This window comes from Chenopodium album, chromosome 12, assembly GCF_948465745.1.
Source record: "Chenopodium album chromosome 12, dcCheAlbu1.1, whole genome shotgun sequence".
NCBI lineage: Eukaryota > Viridiplantae > Streptophyta > Magnoliopsida > Caryophyllales > Amaranthaceae > Chenopodium > Chenopodium album.
Genome location: NC_137845.1, coordinates 43,580,473 through 43,603,922, shown reverse-complemented (window position 1 = coordinate 43,603,922; position 23,450 = coordinate 43,580,473). Strand labels below are relative to the sequence as shown.

At 36.9% G+C, this 23,450-nt stretch overlaps 1 protein-coding gene across 2 annotated transcripts in view; it reads right to left on the bottom strand.

The window, feature by feature from the left end:
* The window catches only part of LOC145570542 (uncharacterized), a 31,026-nt gene extending 7,998 nt beyond the window's left edge, over positions 1–23,028 (bottom strand). Inside the window, exons 1-11 of one of the 2 annotated variants that reach the window (XM_081629664.1) lie at positions 22,852–23,028; positions 22,638–22,762; positions 22,253–22,414; positions 13,627–13,762; positions 13,142–13,293; positions 11,393–11,476; positions 11,243–11,305; positions 10,355–10,495; positions 10,064–10,267; positions 9,255–9,368; positions 7,610–7,659 (exon numbers count right to left, since the gene is read on the bottom strand). In XM_081629664.1, coding sequence (XP_081485790.1) covers positions 7,610–7,659; positions 9,255–9,368; positions 10,064–10,267; positions 10,355–10,495; positions 11,243–11,305; positions 11,393–11,476; positions 13,142–13,293; positions 13,627–13,762; positions 22,253–22,369 — 1,061 coding nt within the window. In that variant the 5' untranslated portion in view covers positions 22,370–22,414; positions 22,638–22,762; positions 22,852–23,028. The remainder of the gene's footprint in view (positions 1–7,609; positions 7,660–9,254; positions 9,369–10,063; positions 10,268–10,354; positions 10,496–11,242; positions 11,306–11,392; positions 11,477–13,141; positions 13,294–13,626; positions 13,763–22,252; positions 22,415–22,637; positions 22,763–22,851) is intronic. The other variant, XM_081629663.1, reaches the window with a different exon arrangement.
* Positions 23,029–23,450: the final 422 nt, after the last annotated feature.

The window sequence follows — 23,450 nt, the reverse complement described above, 5'->3', positions numbered from 1 at the left end:
GTATGCTTTAGTACAAGAAATATAATTCGTAGCTGGCTGATTTGGAGGTGAATTAAAATTGATTGACCTGTAAACTTTTTGTTGGTTTAATATGTGATTATCAAATATCTGGAATTTTTTGTTTTGTTTATTTTTTTTGTTTGATTCACTGTAGTGTTAGCCTATAGGTTAGTAGGTGGTGTTTATTATATTTATTCTTTTTTCTTTTAATTTCTAACTTTTATTTTTTGTTGGTTAATACATTACGGAATACATTGAGTAGTTTTTCTTTTAGTTTGTGTTGTATAGATTGTTTTTTTAGAAATATAAATATGGATTTATATTTTGCTGAATTTTTTATGCCGTACCCGTTTTTTGGACCTTTGATTTTGCCATATCCCATTCTCGTTCCAGTTTTTATACCCTTTCCCATTTCCGTGCAACCTAGCATATTAGCATTATGCCAAATTTATTTCTTCATCATTTTTTACCCAGAAACTGACAGATGGAACCTTGTGTAGACTGTAAAGAAGTAAATAATCCAATATTAAGAAGGCAACCAGCTGCACCTTGAATCTATTGACCTAGTAAACTTCACTACAATTGGAAATTTTCCTCTTACACAGCTGTAACAAACTAACAGTTAAAGACTTGTAATAAAATCAAATTATGCAATAAAGATTCAATCTTGGGGAAGATGGGCAGCTTTTTGATTAATTTGGAAATGGAAATTGCAAACAAGAGTAGCTTGAGGCTACTAGTCTCTAATTAGCACCTTTAGGGCACCACTCTCTAGTTCTAGAAATTACTATGATCTTGCCTAACTAGCAATTCCTACCCTCCCTTTCTTATATATACAAATGCTGACAAAAGAAGGACAAAACAAAGATGCAGCAGCTGTCATGATCTCAGGGGCTGCCTCACTGATTTGGTGGTGACTGCCCTGCTGTCACATTCCTTGACAGACCTCCCCTCATTGGCTCCTCATTACTTGGCTGACCCCTCCTCCTTCGCACATAAGTAATCAAGCCACGGTCCTTAGGAATTAGAGCACTCGTCACATTCCCTCCCCCTAGAAGACTCACCTTGTCCTCAAGGTGAAAGGAAGGAAACGCTCATTAATTACAGAAGCTTCCTCCCAAGTGGCCTCCAAAGTAGGCAGCCCTGCCCACTTAATTAACACCTCCCTGACTTGCTGCGAGTCCTGAGACACCTTGACATCTAAGACCTGTTCAGGTTCTACAACCAACTCCAATTCCTCTGTAATCTGAGTGGGTATTGTGGGGTTAGCTACTTGATTTCCAAGTGCACGCTTCAACTGAGAAACGTGGAAAATTGGGTGCACCTTGCAAGAGCTTGGTAAATTCAGCTTATAAGCCACCAATCCTACGCGTTCCACCACCAAGAAGGGACCATAGAAGCGCGGGGACAACTTCTCATTGGGCCGTTTTGCTAGAGATTTCTGACGGTAAGGTTGGAGCTTCAGATACACATAATCCCCCACACGAAATTCCTCCTCTCTCCTTTTTGAATCAGCATAAGCCTTCATTCGCTGCTGGGCTCTGAGCAAGTTCATGTAAAGATCATCAAGCACCCAATCCCGCTCTTGCAGCCACTCATCCAAACTATCCACGGGTGTTTGACCCTTGCCCACCTTGATTAACCTTGGAGGATCCCTTCCATAGACCACTCGAAAAGGAGTAAACCCAATTGACTCGTGGTGAGCCGTATTATAAGCATATTCCGCCCAATGTAGCCACCTTCCCCGCGATTTAGGTTGCCCATTCACAAAACATCGCAAGTATGTCTCCAAGGTCTTATTAACTATTTCGGTTTGACCATCGGTTTGGGGATGGTAAGCCGTGCTCCTCTTGAGGTCCGTTCCTTGCAATTTGAACAACTCACGCCAAAATATACTCATGAATACACGATCTCGATCCGAAACAATGGAGGAAGGAAATCCGTGCAACTTAACAACCTCCCTCACAAAGGTGGCAGCCACTGTTGCTGCACTATACGGGTGTTTTAAACCCACAAAATGTGCATACTTGGAGAGGCGGTCTACTACCACCAAGATGGAGTCCATTCCCTTCGAAGTTGGAAGGCCTTCTACAAAATCCATCGAAATGTCCTCCCAAATAGCCTTAGGTATCGGAAGAGGTTGTAGTAGGCCCGAGGGATGCAATTGAGAGTGCTTAGCTTGTTGGCAAATGGAGCATTGCCGAACATGATCCCCTATGTCCTTCCTCATTCCAATCCAATACCACTCCGCCGCCACTCTTAAATAAGTCTTGGTTTCACCTTGATGTCCTCCAATGGGGCTATCATGATATACCTTCAATAATTTGGAGATTAAGGTGGAGGTCTTGGGAATCGCCACTCTCCCTTTGAACCTGAGCCTCTCTCCCTCCATGGTATAACCCGCATAAGTGCCTTCCCCTTGCTTTAATGCTGCTGCAATTTTGCCCAGCAAAGGGTCGGTGCTCACCTCCTTCTCAATCTCCCCCCACTCGATCCCTTGCACCGTGACCATGGTAGCTAATTCCCCCACCTTGCCGCCCCTCCTAGAAAGGGCATCGGCCACCCTATTGCTTGCCCCGGGTTTAAATTGGATCTCAAAGTCAAATCCCAAAAGTTTGCGCAACCATTTTTGATAATCACCTCCAACCTCTCGTTGCTCCATTATATACTTCAAACTTTGTTGGTCCGTCCTCACTACAAAGTGGCGGCCTAGCAAGTAGTGACGCCACTTCTCTACGGCTAAACAAATGGCCATCAATTCCTTCTCATAAGTTGCCTTAGCTTGTGATTTTGGTCCCAAAAGTTTGCTATAATAAGCTATTGGCCTTGAATCTTGCATGAGAACCGCCCCTAATCCATAGCCCGAGGCATCGGCTTCTACCACAAAGAGTTTGTCAAAGTTTGGCATTGTGAGGACCGGAGCTTCAACCATGGCTGCCTTGAGTGTCTCAAAGGCCCTTGTAGCTTCAATGGACCACCCAAAATTATCTCTTCAATTGCTCGGTCAACGGCTTGGCCACTTGAGCATAGCCTTTAATAAACTTGCGGTAGTAACCGGTTAGCCCCAAGAAACCACGCAATTCCTTCAAGTTCTTGGGAGTTGGCCACTCCACCATGGCCTTGATCTTCTCCATGTCTACGGCCACCCCTTCCTTGGACACCACATGCCCTAAATACGCCACTTGTGGCTTCCCAAATTCGCATTTTTTGAAGTTCACCACTAGGCTATTCTCCTTGAGGACGGATAATACTATCCTCATGTGTTCAAGGTGTGAGTCCATGTTGGGGCTATAAATAAGTATGTCGTCGAAAAACACTAGCACGAATCTCCTCAAGTATGGCCGAAACACATCATTCATTAATGCTTGAAAGGTAGCGGGTGCATTAGTGAGCCCGAAGGGCATCACCAAAAACTCGTAGTGGTCCTCGTGGGTACGAAAAGCCGTCTTGTGAGTGTCCTCATCCCTCACCAATATTTGATGATACCCCGATTTGAGGTCTAACTTTGAAAAAATGGCCGCTCCATGTAATTCATCCAAGAGTTCATCGATGATAGGAATGGGGCATTTATCCGGGATTGTTTCACGGTTTCAAGGCACGGTAATCCACACAAAACCTCCACAAGCCGTCTTTTTTCCTAACCAACAAGACCGGGCTCGAAAAAGGGCTCACCGATGGCTTAATAATTCCGGCCGCCAACATCTCCTTAATCATTTTTTCGATCTCATCTTTTTGAAATTGAGGGTATCGGTAGGGTCTAACACTCACCGGATTGCTTCCCTCTTTCATTACAATGGCATGTTCGTGCCCTCTCCGGGGAGGCAGCCCCTTAGGTGTTGTGAACACACCACCAAACTGCCCCAAAATACCCTCCATCCACGGTGGGACAGCAGCCCCGTGAGCTCCCTCATCCCCTCCCCGCGTGGCAACAGCCTCCACTTGATTTATTTCCACCCACAAACCGCCACCCTCATGTTGCAAGGCCCTTATCATAGCCCTCAAAGACACCTTCGAGCGCTCCAACGCCGGGTTACCCACCAAGGTTACCAACTCTTCACCCACCTTAAAACTCATCACGCTTCCAATTGTGGGTAACGGAACCAAGTTTTTCCAGCCATTCAATGCCCAAGATTAAGTCGGCACTCCCTAACTTAAGTGGCAAAAAATTGTCCACCACCACAAAGCCTCCCTTGAGCACCACCCGAACTCCGGTACACCTCCCTTTCCCCAAAATAACATCGCCATTTCCGAGTGAAACACCAAATTCGCGATCTCCGCTCACCGGAACTCCCACCTCGGCCACCAGCAGCTCGGAGATGAAGTTATGGGTGGCGCCGGGGTCCACCAAAATCACCACCGCCTTAGGACCGACTCTCCCCTCCAACTTCATCGTTCTCGGGCTCGAAATTCCCACCAAGGAGCAGAGAGATGTTCCAACCGCCACCTCCTCGTCGCTGGAGTCCGCCTCTGATGGTTTAGAAGGTCCGGCGGCCGCGTCTTCTTCTTCTCCGAGCAAAAGAACGCTCAACTCCTTGTTTTTGCAGCGATGCCCGACACTCCAGCGCTCGTCGCACCGGAAGCAGAGGCCTCGAGCCTTGCGCTCCTGGTGCTGAGAATCGGAGAGGCGCCGCGGCTCTCCAGATCTGGCCGTCGGTGTCGCGGTGGTTCTAGGCGCGTTCACCGACGCTTGCGATTCCGGGGGTGCCCTTGGCCACCCATTGAAGGTGGAAGCTTGTTGAATCGGGGTCCCATAAGTTTGAATAAGGCCGGATCCGGACACGGATCTGGATCCCGAAGACCCGGATCCACTCGCTGCGGGTCTACCCGTACCAAAGAAGTTGGGCACGACCCGTTTCGACCGACTAACCATATTGCGCTCCTCGACCCGACCCGCAATCTCCATTGCTTGCTCCAGATTAAATGGGTTCATTAACTTAACATCAGCCTTAATCTCGTCTTTTAGCCCATTAATGAAATGACCCATCATTATTGTCTCGAGTATATCTTCAAGTGGAGCTGAAAGCTCGATGAAGCGCTTGCGGTACTCAATCACGGTGGTCTCCTGGCTCGCCGCCAGCCACTGTTCGTGAAGGCTGCCGGCGTGAGTTGGCCGGAACTGGCGCAAGACCCTCGCTTTAAGGCTTTCCCAGCTCGGAATCGGTCGCCGCCTGTTCTCCCACTGAAACCACCTCGCCGCTTGAAGCTTTTGCTCCTCCGTGAGATGGTAGTGTGTGAAGTATTTCTCCCCTTTTAGTATCCACCCGTCCGGATCCGTTCCTTCAAATAGAGGCATGTCCAACTTTCTTGGTCTCCAATATTGGTCTCCTCCTCCGTTTTGGTTGTGGTTTCCCGGAGTGTAGCCTTGCTCGTGGTTTCTCTGATTGACCAAACCCCTCAACTCCTCGAAGAACTGGGCCTGGTTCGCGGCATTCGCCTCCGTCTGGGCTTCCTGCTGTTGCCGAAGCAACTCAAATTGGTTGTCGAGTTTCTGGCTGGCCTCGTCCAATGACTTCTTGAGACTTTCTTCCTGAGTTTTCATCGCCGCCTCTAAGGCCTCCAGCCGTGCTTGTACTCCGGCCATCTGCTCATCCAGATTATCACACCGTTGGGTTGTCGAGGTCACCATGTTCTCTCTCTTTTTTTTTTTTTTTTTTTTGAAAACAGAGTACGGAGGGTGGTTTCCCAGTGCCGGAAGGCGCAGGTTCGCTGCTCTGATACCACTTGTAACAAACTAACAGTTAAAGACTTGTAATAAAATCGAATTATGCAATAAAGATTCAATCGTGGGGAAGATGGGCAGCTTTTTGATTAATTTGGAAATGGAAATTGCAAACAATAGTAGCTTGAGGCTACTAGTCTCTAATTAGCACCTTTAGGGCACCACTCTCTAGTTCTAGAAATTACTATGATCTTGCCTAACTAGCAATTCCTACCCTCCCTTTCTTATATATACAAATGCTGACAAAAGAAGGACAAAACAAAGATGCAGCAGCTGTCATGATCTCAGGGGCTGCCTCACTGATTTGGTGGTGACTGCCTTGCTGTCACATTCCTTGACAGACCTCCCCTCATTGGCTCCTCATTACTTGGCTGACCCCTCCTCCTTCGCACATAAGTAATCAAGCCACGGTCCTTAGGAATTAGAGCACTCGTCACAACAGCAATATACTGCCCACTTTGTAGTAAACAGATGTAATCTGACATAAAGTTGAAAATTATCGGATCTTCAGAGAAGCAACTTTTTGTTTATATAATTTTTTTATTGCAGACAAAGTACAGATACAAGCAATCCTAGGACCTATATCAACAAAGTTCCTCCTTCAGTATCCATCCTCTATTCTAACAGGTTATATATGCTCGCCCAAGTCCATGGTATTTGGTTGTGCTACCAAGATATTAATGTACATAAATTCAAATTTAATTTCTGCAAGTTAGTACGAGTCTTATAGATACAATTCAGCAAAAGGCCACAAGACAGCACATATGAAATAATGGGACTTTATTCTACAATGAGTTGGAATACAGAATCAAAAAATTTGGCGGAAGATATTAGTGATGAGGATAAGTATATAACAGATTGTTAATAGTGTTTATGGTTTCTTGTAGAAATAGTCTCACTCTTTTTAGAACATCTTATGCTTAGCTTTGGCATCTTTTCCTCTCCCTTAAAATTTAATTTTCTTGCTAAAAGATATGAGCACATGTGAAAACTGCAAAGTTTTTTTCCTGATGGAAGATGATCCAAACAACCCACTGAAATATTATCCTATACAATCTGAGTGCAAAGACCTCTATGCGTCTCTTTTAAGTGTTCAAGTACTATAACACTTTACAACCCTATTTTTGAGGATGAACAAAAAAACCTTAAAACAATTTCATTCAACCGGCTTCTCTTGAGATATAATAACAAATGGTTTATATTTCCATACTCCCTCCATGCCACAATAGTCTTTCCATTTCGTTTTGGCACACAGTTTAAGGAGAGGGTAAAAAATTTAAGCAATGTTCAGTTGACCTGATAGATTTTTCTAATCTGGTCTAATCTGATTTCCTAATTAGACAAACTTGAGATTTTGTTACACTAATCATATTTGCTTAAGTCGAGCAGTAAAAAGCCTAAGTGGGATATGCTGGGGACATGTTGACTGAGTAGGCAAGTTAGGCAGGAGAGAGGGGGATAATAATTAATAATTCCTCCATTTTATTCACTTGACCCATAGAGCCTTTGGCATAATATCAAAAGGAAAGAACAGAGAAATTGTAGTTGGTGCAGATGCTGTACTTTCTTATCCCCAAGTGTTAACCCCACATGCATAAGATAATTTAGATATTTTGTTACCAAAAGCTTACCAAATATAGTATGGTTCAAGTAATGACATTTGCATTTTAGGAGTGTTAGTCAAGTAAATAAAACAAAGGAAGTAGTCTTTATTGGTGGATCCATGCCAAATAAGGAATTGGGAAGAATATTTGGAACTAACAGAAATGGTAAATTTGGTAGACTGCTTAAGGTCAAAGGAATTAACAACTACATTCAAAGTAGAAAGCCCTCAGAAAACAGATGTTCCTATAATACAGTAAAAGCTAACAAAATCGGTGCAACTGTTACCTATCAAGAGACACTGGATGTGACCCTGGAAATTGTAGATTTCCCCGACCCTGCAACATAAAACAGTGTGGTAAATAACACAGAACAGGAATTCTTCAAAAAAAAAAAAAAAAAAAATCCTAAGGTCTATGCCATGTTTCAAAAAAAATAACCCAGAATCTATGCATGCTACATTGAGCACGTACAGCAAAAATTAGGACTATATCATGTTTAAAATTTTACATGATAGCACAACATGCAGTAAGGATCATATGATTTGAGATTCAGTAGAAAATAGATGTACCATGCACAATTCCAGATATATAGATCTTAGTTCAAACACATTATTGTAAGGAACCAAGAGGAATCTTGGGAAAAAACCAAAGTAAAATAAACAACTCAAATTGCAAATCTTACCAAGCAAGTGTTTGAAAATTCTGAAAAGCAGACACAAAGCGAACAAAATTACTTGTTTAAAAGGCAGGAAAAAAAAAAAGTGTAGCACAAGAGGTTCTCCACAAACAAACAATCAAAAAAGAACACTGAGACAGAGTAAATCAGCATGCTATAGCTCCAAAATAGTAACGAATTAAATTATAAAAAGAACAGAATTGAAAGCTGAAAACCAGAGACAGCCCAACATCATTATCATGCTTTTGAAGCTATCAACAAAAGTATTTTTTTTTTTCTTTTCTGAACAAGAATAACCCAATATCTCCCACCACTTACTCTCCTTAAACTATGTGCCCAACAAAGTGTGTAAACCTTTCAAGGACAGAGGGAGTAATAAGGTTTCTAATTTGGAGAAATGAGGCATAGGTTGTTCTGCATTGATCTTTTTTTTTTTTTTTTTTTTTTTTTTTTTTTGGTGTGTTGTCCTGATGTGTTACCTACAAGAACAAAACATTAAGTTCTTAAATAAGGTTAAAGGATGAAAAAATTTAAATTTAAATTTAAATTCAAATTAGAATAAAAATAAATTAATAAATAAAAACAGTTCCTTAAAATTTCATCCTAACTAAAGACAATATACAACTACTGAAGGAGAGACATTTCAAGATGTTACTCTTTCCCTTTAATGGAAAATTAATTACAAGGATCGGGTATGAAAAGGTAACCAAAGTACAGTCAAAGAAAAAAAAAACATATTCTTTCTCGCTCAAAGAAACCCTAGCCCAATCCTTTGTAGATTGTGGCTACCATGGCAATTTTAGCAAACAGTAAACCCCAATATTACAATTTAAAAGTTGCCTACTGGGAAATGTTAATGTTTTCTTCAATAAAGAACATCTCTTCATTTGTAAAATTGAGCTCTCATCTTTTAATGGTTGAATGATCTCTCCCTTATAATAAGAATCAAACGTCTAAATTAAGGTCTAATATTTTAAACACCACACACAAATTGTCTAATGTAATTACATGTAAATAAGATTAAAACCCCAATTTTCTTACGGAACTCAACTTCCCGATCTAAAGAAGATATAAAGTATGTGGACACTTAAATAATGAGCTAACTAAAGAAAGATCTACAAGGGGAAAATCCCCCAAAAGGCCAAACAACTATATATTGAACAGACCCACACATCTTGTTCAACAAAACAGGAATTCCAGACAGTTAAATTGCCCTAAGAATATATAGTTTGCAGCTTCAGAAGAAAACAAGTACCGCAGTCTTCAGGATTTCGCAGCAAAATCTCTGCAATTGAAATTCTTGCTGATCAGGTATTTTATCCCCTAAGACATCATCATTGGTCAATACTACAGCATTCTCCAGTTTTTCCTGAAAACGGAAACTATACATCAGAATGCATAATACAAAAAATTAAAGCTAAGTTACCAATGTCAGCAAAGACGCCAGTCTAATTTATTGACTAATGGTCTTGTTTACTACACTACAAAAGCAATTGTAGGAGTTAGTTGACAGCAGAAACCATTTAACCAGCAAATTTATAAGAGAAATTAAGAAAATTCAAATAAAGGGCATAGCCTGGAAGAAGATATGGAATGATTTATCAAGGAGCTCTGAAAAGTCTTATCACTAGTTACAAGTGCATTGCATTACAGTACAAGAGCTAAGGGCCTTTTCACTTCAGCTTAATTTCAATTCAATTCAGCACCAATTAGTTCAATTCAGTTCAGCTCCTAATTTCCTTCTCTCATAAAATATTCATTTCAGCTCTATTCAGTTCAGTTCAGCTCCAATCAGCTCACTTCAGTAAATGTGAACAGGCCCTAAGACTCTTCCTTAAATTCATTTTCAAACTTCAAGTGGAGCATAATATCCTGTTTTCCCACTTGAGTATAATTTTGCAAGTATGGTCCACAACTTGGGCTTTCAAACTTGAGGAAAGGACATAAATGCATCTAAGTGTTGCTGGGACTTTGGCCACACATACATCTAATAGAGTTGCAAGTCAAGGCTTAACTAATAATGGTGTATTGCAGTATGATGTCCCAAACATAGAAAATACATACATTCGTCGAAGCATATGGAACCCCATCATCATCTTCTGGAAGAGCTTCGCCATTTAGATCAAAATCAGAGGACCTCTTCCACTCAGGGGTATGGGGACATACAACTAAGTCACTTCTAGTTTCATGATAGAAAGCAAATAATGCATCAATGTAGTCTGGTTTATATATCCCTGGAGGCCGAGCTGCTGCAAATCTTTGTATCGCCTGCTCATAAGAAAATAAAGTACTTAAAATATTAAGCATCAGATATTAAAAAATCACACGCTAACTAAGAACAAAAACAAAACTGACCTCAGCAACACAACTAGCTTGCTGTGTACGCATCAAATAATGAACTATCATGTAACCAGTTCGATTGTGGCCATGAGTGCAATGAACTAATACATACTTCTTGGGCTGTCTCTCATTCTGATTGAATATAAATTGTGCAACCTGAAATTCCTCAATGAATGTAAGATTGTAAAATACAAATATAGATAAATGATCAACACTTGGCAATGTATGTTTACCAAATAAAAATTGATAAGAGGTAATGTGTCTACACCCAAATACACTCTCCCTCTCTGACATAATGTTGGGAGCCGGATAAAAATTGTTTAGAAAACTAAATATTTCCTCCAACCTCTTTAAACTGCAATAATTTGACCATCACACTTGCAACGCACAAATTTGACCATTATATCTAAATAATTTAATTATCCAGTTGAAGAATTCTATAAAGTTAACCTTTTGAAAGTATGCATTGAGACTCTAATGAAACAACCTTTAGCATAATAATATTTGTTCAGAATGTATAAATAAATAATGGTCAAAATTAGCTTATGAATATTGCAATAGTCAAATCGTACCAATCAAAAGAGAATAGATGAATAATTTACCAATTACATAAATGCAATGCTACATAATTATCATTGATAATCTTGATTCTTGATTCATCCCCTCATCATCAATACTTTACTGGTGAAATAATTGTTTATGTAAAGTATTTGGTATAAGAAAAAAATTAAAACAATAACACATTTAAAATAATGTAGAGTAATTGCTAAAATGATTGTTTTTAAAAAAAAACCTTATTATTAACATTTACTATCCAGATAGGTCCCAGAATTAGTTGGTCAGAATATGTTTGCTACTCTAAATGTGCACGCACACACATAAAACATTCTAAATTCTACTCACCTCAAAGACAAAGGTGTTTACAGACTCATTATCTGGTACAGAATCACGACCCTGGCATCGAATCTATAAAAAAATTGTATAGGTCAATTAATAAAACATAAAAACCAAGAAAATCAGTTCATTGAGGGGCTTTTAAGAATTTAAAGGTACCTTTAGATATTTAAGACCTTCCTTCTTAAAATCACTCGGTGAATAATATCGATCTGTATTTGTCAAATCAACTATCATACCAAGCTGAAAAAAAGCATCTACATCAGTCATTTACTTCACCAATACAGCAATCACATCATACATTAAAGGACAGGCAAGACTGTGAATTAATAAAATAAAACGTAAAGTACACCCAAATATTTAATTCATATCAGATCCCAAAACAAGGACCTATGAAAAAGAGAATCAGGAGCCATCAAAAGGACTCTTGCAATCAGAATGAGTGACTTTCTAGAAGAATTGATCAGTAATATATCATTCAGTCTAAAAAAATGTTAAAAAGAAATCAAATTTCTGCCCACTATCAAGTACAAAACCAGAAAGGCCAAGATATTAAATGTGCAACTTCTTTTGCCTGAAGTTCAAAAACTAAAATATAGTAATATACACCTTGTTCAGTTATCAACCAAAATCATCTTTCTCGACTCTGGAGGTGTTAGTGGATGCCTGGTTAATGGATTCGGCCTTCATCCCCAATTCTCCAAGGATAGGCTACTCCCATTTTCCAAAAATTGATAGACAATATTAGAAATAGAAAACCAAGTGGGTGTTTCCCACATGCCATAAGGTGGAACAGGGAAAAAACTCCATGCCCACAAAAGCATTGAATTACCTAAGAGGCTAAGACAGAATTTAATTCCAAATAGATTCCAAAGCTTGTGATACTTTCTACAAGGAGGATGACGAAATCAGTGAATGGCAAAGGGATGTAACAACATTCCCAGTTACTTATTACTTAACACCCTTAATTATAAATATTTGGATTTTGGAAAAACACGATGAGTCGAAAGACCACACAAAAAATTGATATTTCTCAGAAATTAGTGTCAAAATACGGCCAATGCTGATTCAAATCAGGAAATGACCTAAAAATATGAAACTGAAATTTTAAGAATTCAGACCAATACACCTTGTTTCGAAATTAGTTTGACTTATTCTTGATTTGACACTGCTAATCCAACCAGATAATGTGCAGGAGCACTAGCTAATCCTGTAGAACTCAGGCCACCGATAAATTGGGACCTGGCATAGCACCCTATTCTCTACAGCTATTTAAGTATCATCAAAACAAAAAATATGACAACAAAAAAAGTATCAATTGTATTTGTCTATCATTCGATTAGACCCTAGGTAAACAGTTGGAGCTATAAAGCAATCTTCATCAAAAAAATTTGATCACAGCTGGAGCCCTCAAGAAAGCCTTAGGCACTACTAAAAATACTGCCATAGAAATGTACCCAATTAAATGTCTTCCTTCACTCTTCAAATCATAAACAAGTATATGTCATTCAATTTTTTATCAAAGGACATGCCATACTTATAAAATACAAAAGAAATAAGATAAGGGGGTGAAACTAAAAGACTAAATGGCTTCACTATGAAAAAGAAGATTTTTTTTTTTTTTTTTAAAGAACTTGAAAAGGAATAATTTTTACAAGAATAAACCCTAAGTCTACAGAAAACAAATTTATTTCTGCCCAATAACCCTAGTAAGAACTTATCAAAAAGCTTCAAATCAATGCTCAATAAGTCAAACTTTATGTAATTTGACAAATTTAAAACAAGTTAACATACATGCTTCCAATTTAGATAGTCCATATGCTAGACAAGAAATTCATCACGCACTCTAAAATCATCGTCAGATAGGAGAAGTAAAAAAAATAATATAAGTTAGTTTGAATATCTTACTTTGATATTCTTCACTCTTGTTAAATGAAACAATTGACGAAAAGCATATCTTTTGCCTGGACCAATGCAATCATTAAAACTTTCATCAAGTGGAACTTTAGATGGGACAATAAAACCAACTTCCTGACCAAAATTTGGACAATCCAGCCAACCTGTTTATACACAACAAAATGTATTCCAGAAATGTGTCATATAGAGAGAATACATGATAACAAAGGTTAGGTAAGAAGGAATTGCAGAAAAAATAACCATTAACATATTGCCATCCATAAATTTTAAATGGTACATTTATCTTGCTCAGACACCTCCACAATCATATATTTAAATTATTTATTCTACAAATACAAAGAGTAACAGTGTAGCCCTTTAATAAAGACTTTAAAAGTATATGGACTACAGTAAAATTTAACCAAGAAAATTTTTCCAAGTTTATTCCAGGTTTGAACATGATACGGTTGATAACCTATATGCTTGGAGAAGCTTACCAGGGGGTAGCCTGTTTCTGTCAGTTTTCAACTTCTTCAAAATAGGCCCTTCATCACGCTCCAAGGGCCTGGTTACTCGCATTGGTCTATCATCTATCGGATCTCTTCTTATTCGCTCCCGTCTTTCTTCACGCTCCTAAACAATAACAGTTGAACTGAGTTTATCAAGGCCAAAAATATTACAAGGCTGAATCACCAACCAAATATCAAGAAAGAGTGCTAGACATATAAAATAACAAGGCTTGTATTGGACAGCTATAAAACGCTTCTTAAATGGAAATCTCATTCTAGACGAAGATATTAGATAACAATATCTCATCAAAACACTGTTTCAATATTTATGAGTAGTTACATCATCAAAAGATGTCAACGAATTTGTTTAGCTAAGACCTTCTCTTCCTTTTTCCAGTCACAAGGAAAAGGACGGAAGAGAATAATATCAACAGAAGGCCCCAAAGGCCCAAAATGACAGAATAATAATACTACCACCACCAAGTGAAGATCCTACCAATGTCAGGTGTGAGGAGAACAAGATGCACACAATCTTTGTCTACTAAATGATTCTTTAAGAAAGCATTTCAAGGGAGGTACAGCAGCAACAATGACAAAATAACAAAAAAAAAATAGCCTACCCACATATTGTACATAAAGAAAATGGCAATAGCCTCAATGCCCATTTTCATTGCCATGCTTCAGTGTCCCTTGACAAACTACTAAATTATACTTTGTATAATATAAATTTTTAAAATTTTCCCTTTGGCTGCCAGTATTTTTTCAATAAATATGGCTGCTACATGAAGTGAGCCCATGACGAGAAAGCTGGATTTAAACAGCCATGACAATTTAAAGAAAGATCCTTCTCAAGTAATATTATATAAGCAAATGGCTCGACAAAAATATGTCATTGTTCATTGGAGCACATTTCTCGTTCAAATTCTTAGAAAAAATAATTTGGAATGGGCTATTAGATATTTAGATTATATTCCTTTGACTTCAACCTTTTGAATTGTCAGCCTGAAGAAAGGCTGGTAGCCACACATAATAACACTTATAAGAGTCTTTCGTGACTGCCTCTCAATTCCCAAAATTTTGAGACCTGGATATTTTGACCACAATCGCACAGGCAACAATAGGACTCAAACTTCTTTTCCAGAATGTAGGGTTGCAGGAAAGTAGAAATAATTAGATGGCAGAGATAACCAAATGAGATAAATGAGAGGGAGGAGAGACGATAATGAGGATTCCTCAAACATGTGAACCTATTAATTTGAGCTCACACGCACAATGGAAAGCGAGGAAGGAGCGTAGTAGGAAAAGAGGAATCAAAGCAAAAGCTTAGGAAAGAGGATGGAGTCATACAGCAACTGATAGGTTGGGCTAAGAATATTATCTTGATTCTATTTATAGGCCATTGCATTATTGGGCGGTCGAGGCGGGTAATAGCTGGTCATCTTGTAAAGGGCCAAAAGCAAGTCGTGGGTCTTTAGTGGGTGAACCGATAAACTAGCAAGAGAAAAAAGAGAGGGAGACAAAAGTACATACTTGAGAATAGTAAACACTACATGAAAATTATTTAGCCTTATCTGCTACATGAATTCTATTTAGCCTTATCTGTTTTCTCCTATATAATTATCCAGCTATATTCTATTGACCATGTCCAATAAAGATCCTATCTATTAAGAGCCTTCTCCAAAAATAAACTTTATAAATTGACCCCAATCCTATACCCATTGGTTGACACTATCCAATAACAACACCTACATCAAAACATAAGTATAATGGATATTGACCATCAAACTGTATCTCTGGTTAAATCGATTTTTTTGGAAGATCGAAGTTTCAATTCCAATAAAAAACCATAGCATTGGTAAAATAAAGACAAGGAATCCTGGTGGTAAGTACACAAGACTAACCTCAGCAAACAACCATATACGGTAATGTAAAACCATAATATTAGCAAGTATGAATAAAAGACGCTCCACTGTCTCAATGATCAAATAATCAAAATTATACAACCATCAATCATACGTAATGAGCACTTTTAATCTCATTTGTACTATGAACAGTCAAGGACAAAAGAAAATCGAGGGTCATAAAACCAAAAATATCATCATCCAGGAAATGCTTTGGCAAACCCATTACCTTAAGATGATCTTACAACTAATGTGTAGAAGACCTTGTAAGTAACCTAGGTCCGTATATTCATCAGAGTACTTCAGTTAAATAAACAATAGCATAGATGCATAAAGTGGGGTGTCAGAGCTTGGTTCAACATTTCAAATCTATAAATTATTAAAGTAAATCTGGATGAATGTGAGGGCTCTAAAAGCTAAATACTCTTCTCGCATAGTGCCATGTCATACACACTAAAAAGGAAACCAAGGTAATTACATTTTCAATCACCACCCAATCAAGCTACAAAAGGGATGATTATGTCTCATTTACTAATATAATTTATATAAATCATAGTGACACAACATACACACTAAAAAGGGAACCAAGATAATTATATCTTCAATCACCGTCCAATCAAATTAAGGAATATTTAAGTGCTTAAGTCTCACTTACTTACATAAATGCAAGATTAATCTCTTTCCCTCTAGACTAATACATGTTTAAATTATTAATCACTTTCCCTCTAGGCTAATCCCCACATCTAAATTATACTCACATCATCTTCCTCAATGCCACATCATTTCTCTCCAACAAACTATGTTACCTGGACACGGCATTTTGGCCGGCATACCCGGGTCGATACGACGCGACACCGATCCGGGTATGAAATCCGTTCCGGATACTCCATTTTGCTCTCGGGTACGGCGGCCATTGAAGGAGTTGAAGCTTTGAAGAAGATGAAGACGGTTCTCAAACAATTTCGAAGATGAACACGGTTACAAGTTTACGACGGCCATTGAAATACTTGAAGCTTTGAAGAATTAGATGAGGATAGGAAGAAAGTGATGTTCAAGGAGGTTTTGTGACTGTAAAATTTTTACAGTTGAAGAAGATGAACCGTTGAAGAAGATGAACTGACTCTCAAGCAAAATTTTGCTATTCTGATTATATTATATTTACTTTTACTGTTTTACAGCTGTTAATTTGTGGGCAGTTGTTGCTTCCCAAGAAAAGTGGTACAAATTACTAGTATTAGATTATTACTAGTTTGTTGGCACTACTTTGGCTTCCCAAGCAAGGTTTCGAGTGTTTTTCTTTTGAGTGTTTGTATATACAGTACTATTTTTGATATATTATGGACAAAAGTATTGGAAAAATCTTACAACTAAATTACTGAAGTATATTAAATACAAATAATATGATACACTTTATTAAATAAATGGAGTATATATATAACTTTTATTTAATTTTTACACAAATGAAGTCTAATACTCTGTAATATTTTTTCAAAGAAGAAAACCGATACTAGAAATAGTAATTAGATGGAGTTTGTCTATATTTGAAAAACAAATGAATTATAATAAATGATATTTGCTACATTTTTAAAAAGAAACATTTTTCAAAAGAAATATTGTGTATAAAGAAATAAATTAATTTTTATTTGCGGCGTAGCCGCAAAAATTTTTATATATTTTTAATATAAAAGCTTAAAAGCTTGATTGATTAGTTCAATGGTTGGGAAATCACGCACATCCTAATTTTTATTTTTTACTAGAAAATGAGATTATAATTAATTGGTGAAATAAAAATAATTATAACTAGCTAATCGGTATCAACATCATAATATTTACCAATGATCGAATCAATTTATCGAATCAACATCATTATACTTACGTAGTAGTTTTAAATAAAACTAAACAACAAAGGAATCGTTTATAATAAGCTATTAGCTAACCTAATAAGAATCCAATAGAACGAGATTACCGAATCAATGTATTATTAATTTACCGATTGATCAATATCTAATTATGTATTGAAACAACATTAGTAAGCTATTGGCTAACCTAATAAGAATCCAATAGAATGATATTACCGAATCAATATATTATCGAATTATCAATTGATCAATATCTAATTATGTATACAACATTACAAGAACAACAATAAACAAGAAAGGAATCGTTTATAATAAGCTATTGGCTAACCTAATAATAGAATCAGATTACCGAATCAATGTATTATCGATTTATCGATTGATCAATATCTTATTATGTATTGAAACAACATTAGAAAGCTATTGGTTAACCTAATAAGAATCCAATAGAACGAGATTATCAAATCAATGTATTATCAATTTATCGATTGACCAATATCTAATTATGTATTGAAACAACATTAGAAAGCTATTGGTTAACCTAATAATAAGAATCCAATAGAACGAGATTATCGAATCAATGTATTATCAATTTACCGATTGATCAATATCTAATTATGTATTGAAACAACATTAGTAATAAGCTATTGGCTAACCTAATAAGAATCCAATAGAACGATATTACCGAATTAATATATTATCAAATTATCAATTGATCAATATCTAATTATGTATACAACATTACAAGAACAACAATAAACAACAAAGGAATCGTTTATAATAAGCTATTGGCTAACCTAATAATAGAATCAGATTACCGAATCAATGTATTATCGATTTATCGATTGATCAATATCTTATTATGTATTGAAACAACATTAGAAAGCTATTGGTTAACCTAATAATAAGAATCCAATAGAACGAGATTATCGAATCAATGTATTATCGATTTATCGATTGATCAATATCTAATAATTATGTATTGAAACAACATTAGAATGCTATTGGTTAACGTAATATAAGAACGAGATTATTGAATCAATGTATTAACGATTGATCAATATATAATTATGTATTGAATCAATTTAACGAACTAAATTATTGAATTAGTGTATGATTATTTGCTATCTCAATGAAGTATCCGTGTTACTTATATCGATACTACTATTGATATGGATATAATTATATAAAGTAATATAAAAATATTCTTTCCAATCCTTCTTCCTCGGTTCCTCCGTGACTACTCTAGCTATTCTCCATGACCCTTCCTCTTCCCTCATTAACTACTGTCTACCACTCTTCAAATTAAACTCTTCCGCTTCTCCATATAGAATGGTTTTCAAAAACCCCTATAAAAAGAGGATGTTAGTAAAACACTCCACAAAATTTAGTATTTACAAGAAAATTTATCAGATCTCCAAATATCACAAGGTATGTTAGTAAATCAAATCAAATTCCCTCTAAACTATTTTCTTTTTCTTATGATAATCTTCAATTATATCGCATGCATTATTTTCTATGATAATCTTTTTCTTATGATAATCTTTTTCTTATGATAATCTTCAAATTTTTATACTTTGTTATTATGATAATCTTCAAATTTTTATACTCTGTTATTTACTTGAATAATTTAATTGATTTGTTATTGTCTTATAATTTTGTACTCTGTTATTTACTTGAATAATCCAATATTAATTTTATACTCTGTTTTATACTCTGTTATTTGTATCCAGCATCCATGCCTCGGCCAACCAAGAATGTAGGGTTTGATGAAACACCATTATGGACTCATGTCGAGGTTTTGCGTGTATCTGCTGGTGGAGGTGGTAACAAGACGTGGAGATGCAAGTATTGCAACAAAGAAGTCAGTGGTTCTTATTCTAAAGTGAAAGCTCATTTGCTTAAACTTGCCAAACAAGGTGTTGCACCTTGCACAATAGCAGACGACGTGTATCGCGAGATTAAGAGGGAAAATGATGAAGCTGAACAAAAGAAAAGGGCTCATAATTTAAGCGTCAAACAGAGGCAGGATTACATCTCTCTCCCTGAAGGTTCCGATTTAGCTCATACAAAAAAAAGAAAAGGTCAAATCGAGATAGCCTTCAATGTGTTAGAAAGGGAAGAAGCCGATAAAGAATGTGCGATGATGTTTTATGCAGGCATGCTCTCTTTCAACTTTGCTAGAAATCCTTACTTCAGAAAATTTTGTCAAAGGCTAGCCAATGGAAGCTTGTATGGGTATACTCCTCCTACTTATGATAGACTTCGAACGACGTTGCTACTTCAATTGAAAGCTCATGTTGAGAAATTACTCCAACCTATTAGAGACAGTTGGGTGAAGAAAGGAGCTTCAATTTGCTCAGATGGTTGGCAAGATCTCCAATCGAAGCCTTTGATAAACATAATGGCTGCCTCAGCTTCTGGCCCTATGTTTCTGAAAGCTTTTGATGCAAGCGAAATCCTTACAAAAGATGCTGAGTATCTGGCAGGTTTGTTCTCTGAAATCATTGAAGATGTAGGCTCATCTAATATTGTTCAAATTGTAACTGATAATGCTGCTAATTATAAGGCTGCTGGTGGTTTGATTGAACAAAAATATCCTCAAATTTTTTGGACACCCTGTGTTGTTCATTGCTTAAATTTGGTTTTGCGATCTATATGTGAGCCTAGTGAGAAAGCTGACCATTACAAAGAGTGTCAATGGATTTTAGAGTTAGTGAAGCAAGTTGATGAAATTAATTATTTTGTTCTGAATCATGGTTTGTCAAGAACAATTTTTGAACGTTATTCTGATTTAAGACTCTTAAAGGTTGCTGAAACTAGGTTTGGGTCTAAGATTGTGATGGCAACTAGGTTAAGATTACTAAAGGATGCTCTTGAAAAAACTGTAATGGATCCTGATTGGAAGAAATTCAAGGTCAATGGGAGGAATCCTGTTGAACTTAAGGCGAGGGAGGTTAAAGATCTGTTGGTGAGTGATGGATGGTGGGATAAACTTGACTATTTTCTTGAGTTTACACTGCCCATGATGAACTTCTTAAGGGCTGCTGATACAGATTCTTGTGTCTTACACTTGGTGTATGACATGTGGGATACGATGATCGAACAAGTGAAAAAAGTTATTTTCAATCATGAAGGTGCTGATTTTCTCACAGGGCAGTCTCCATTTTATGATGCTATTCAAAATGTCATTGAGAGTAGGTGGAACAAAAGCAATACCCCTCTACATTGCTTGGCACATTCTTTAGTTCCTAGATACTACACTCAAGAATGGATACGAGGAGATGGCAGCATTCCAAGAGTACCTCCTAATGAAGATGAAGAGGTTTCATTAAATAGAAACAAGTGTTTACAAAGGCTTTTCCCAAATGCCGATGATGCTAGAAAAGTATTTCTTGAATATGGAACTTTCTCAGGGGGTTTAGGGTTCTTTAATGAGCCCCATGTTATTGCAGCAATGGCATATGAAGATCCTATGTCATGGTGGTCCAACTATGGCTCGGGAGCTCCAATGTTGCAAAGCCTTGCGTTCAAGCTACTCTCGCAACCCGCTTCTTCTTCTTGTTGTGAGAGGAATTGGAGCACATATGGTGGCATCCAAACTATTAAAAGAAACAAGCTTAATACTCAACGACTGGAACTTCTTGTCTATATTCACATCAACTTACGCTTGCTCTCTAGAAAGCAAAAGGATTATACAGAGGGACCAACTAAATATTGGGATATTGGTAAGTAGCTCATAATTCTTATTTGTTGTTTTCAAGTAAACATGTAAGTTGTAAATAATTTCTCATTTTATCTATTTTAACTTCTGTTGTTTTCATTTTTAATAGGGGGAGATAATATTGATGGAGATAGCTTGTTAGAAGTTGCTGACCTTTCCCTCAATGAACCAGAATTTGAAGCTATAGCATTTGATGACATTTGAGAAGAATTGAAGTGTTTTTTAGAGTTATCATAGTGCTGCCAATGATTTAGACATTTAGTTGAACAGTTGAAGAACATCTTTTGATATCTATATTGTTTTTGTATGACTCTGCTTGTGGTCTTTTATTACTTAGTCGGCATTGTTTGGGATATTTAGCTTTAATCAGTTTTAATGAGGTTATGTAATCAGTTTTATCCAGTTGAAGAACTTTTGTTATGCGTTTATCAGTTTATGTAATCAATTTTTAAATTTGTTGCACGAATTATCTATTTATTTTTTTCTTTAGAAAAATTATTGCCGTATCCGTACCCGAGTCCAATGTTAAGACGGTGTCCCCGTGTCCTAAATTTTTGAGAATGGCGTATCCGACACTCGGATACGTACCAATATCGGATACCCGTACCCGTGTCAATGTAACATAGCCAACAAAATTTAGTACACAAGCATATAGTCAGATGGAAAGGAAAAAGGAAATCTACTGACACAATAAATCGAATGTTTGACATAGCACTAAAAAAGTCTAAGATAAAATATGTCGAATAGAGTTTTAAAAAAATGATGCAAACAATGAAACATTGAGAGCCATAATCAAATAGAATAAAATATTCCATTGTTTTTCAATTAGACTGCATCTAGGGAAATTAAATAATTTTTTTTTTATATAATAATTGAAGCCTTGATATGATGAAGAGAATGGGAATGGGGAAGAGTGAAGGTGGGAGTGTCATTACGCTGTAGATAGGGTAATAGAATTAATAAAAATGTTAATTTTATAAATAAATTATAGTTTATTTTACTTTAGAAAAACTGAAAGCATGGGCAAACTAGTAGGTGCAGATACAAGAACTGTCTATTCTCCTCATCAAATAATTCATTATGAAACACCATCGAAGAAAAATTCAATCAATTAAGTACAGAGTTTAGCATACCCGGCGAAGAGTTTGAACAGATGTCTCTACGTTATCATGTCTCGCCACATCTTCCTCAAACTGGTGTTCAAAATACCCTTCATCTTCTTCCGGTGAAGGTGAGACATTCAAGTCCATTAGACTACTCAATCAAGACCGAGCATGAACCGAAAAACTTAATATCTGCATTACACATCATCAACCGCAACATTAACCACATGCAGTCGATAACAATCATACACTCTTTTAACAAACTTCATACTTCGCAATCATGCATTTAAACATCCGAGAAGAGGTCTAATTTCATAGCTCAATCCTAACATTAAAGGGTTCTGCAATACATTAGCAACCAAATTTGATTCAATTATCAAAAAAATCTAGAAAAATCACATAATTTTAGGGATACCTGATTCAACTATCAAATTAAGCTCGTAATTTTCTTTTCTAGCAACATAATCGCTGGTTATAATCTCTCATAATCTTAGTAATTAAAACCAACAGTTGAGATTTTCGAACCCTAAACGTACTGCACTGGCAATTAAATCAAATTAAATTAGATCAAAGATAAACCCTAGATTGTGAAATTGATACGATGATTACAAATAGAAACAAGAACTAACCTCAGAAGTTGCTTCAATGGGGGATACAAGTATTAGAAGGCGCGTCAATGGAGGATGTTACGTGCGCTTCAATGGAGAACGTGAAGTACGCTTCAATGGAGAACTGAGAGAGAGAGAAGGAGAAGGTAGGGCTACGTTCGTTTTCTTTTTTTCTTTTCTTATTGACAATTAGAGCAATTCAATGGGTTGGAGCCCCATTAAAAAGCCTTGACCCGCACCTGTTAAAAATGGGTCAAATCCGTCCAATAAAAGAATTGGGCGGTCGTAATACTGTCAATCTGTCATTTAATTATGGGTCCTTGACGGGGTTTCAGAAATAGGAAAAATTGTTATGATTAATACCAACTTTGCTCTGTTCACTAAAAATAATCGTAACTTTCGTTTATTAATCTCAACTTTATACCATGTTCGCTCAAAACACTCCCAAGTGACTTGCAACTGGCTAAGCAAGTTAACATTTGTGAGTTGGTTTTTTTGCACACGTGTCACCACGTGATTGGTCAAATATTAAAAATAAAAATAACCAAATTAAAAAAAACAAAAATGGCAATCACCCTAAAAGGCAGTTGGAATCGAGGAGGGGATGGGAGGGGTAGCCG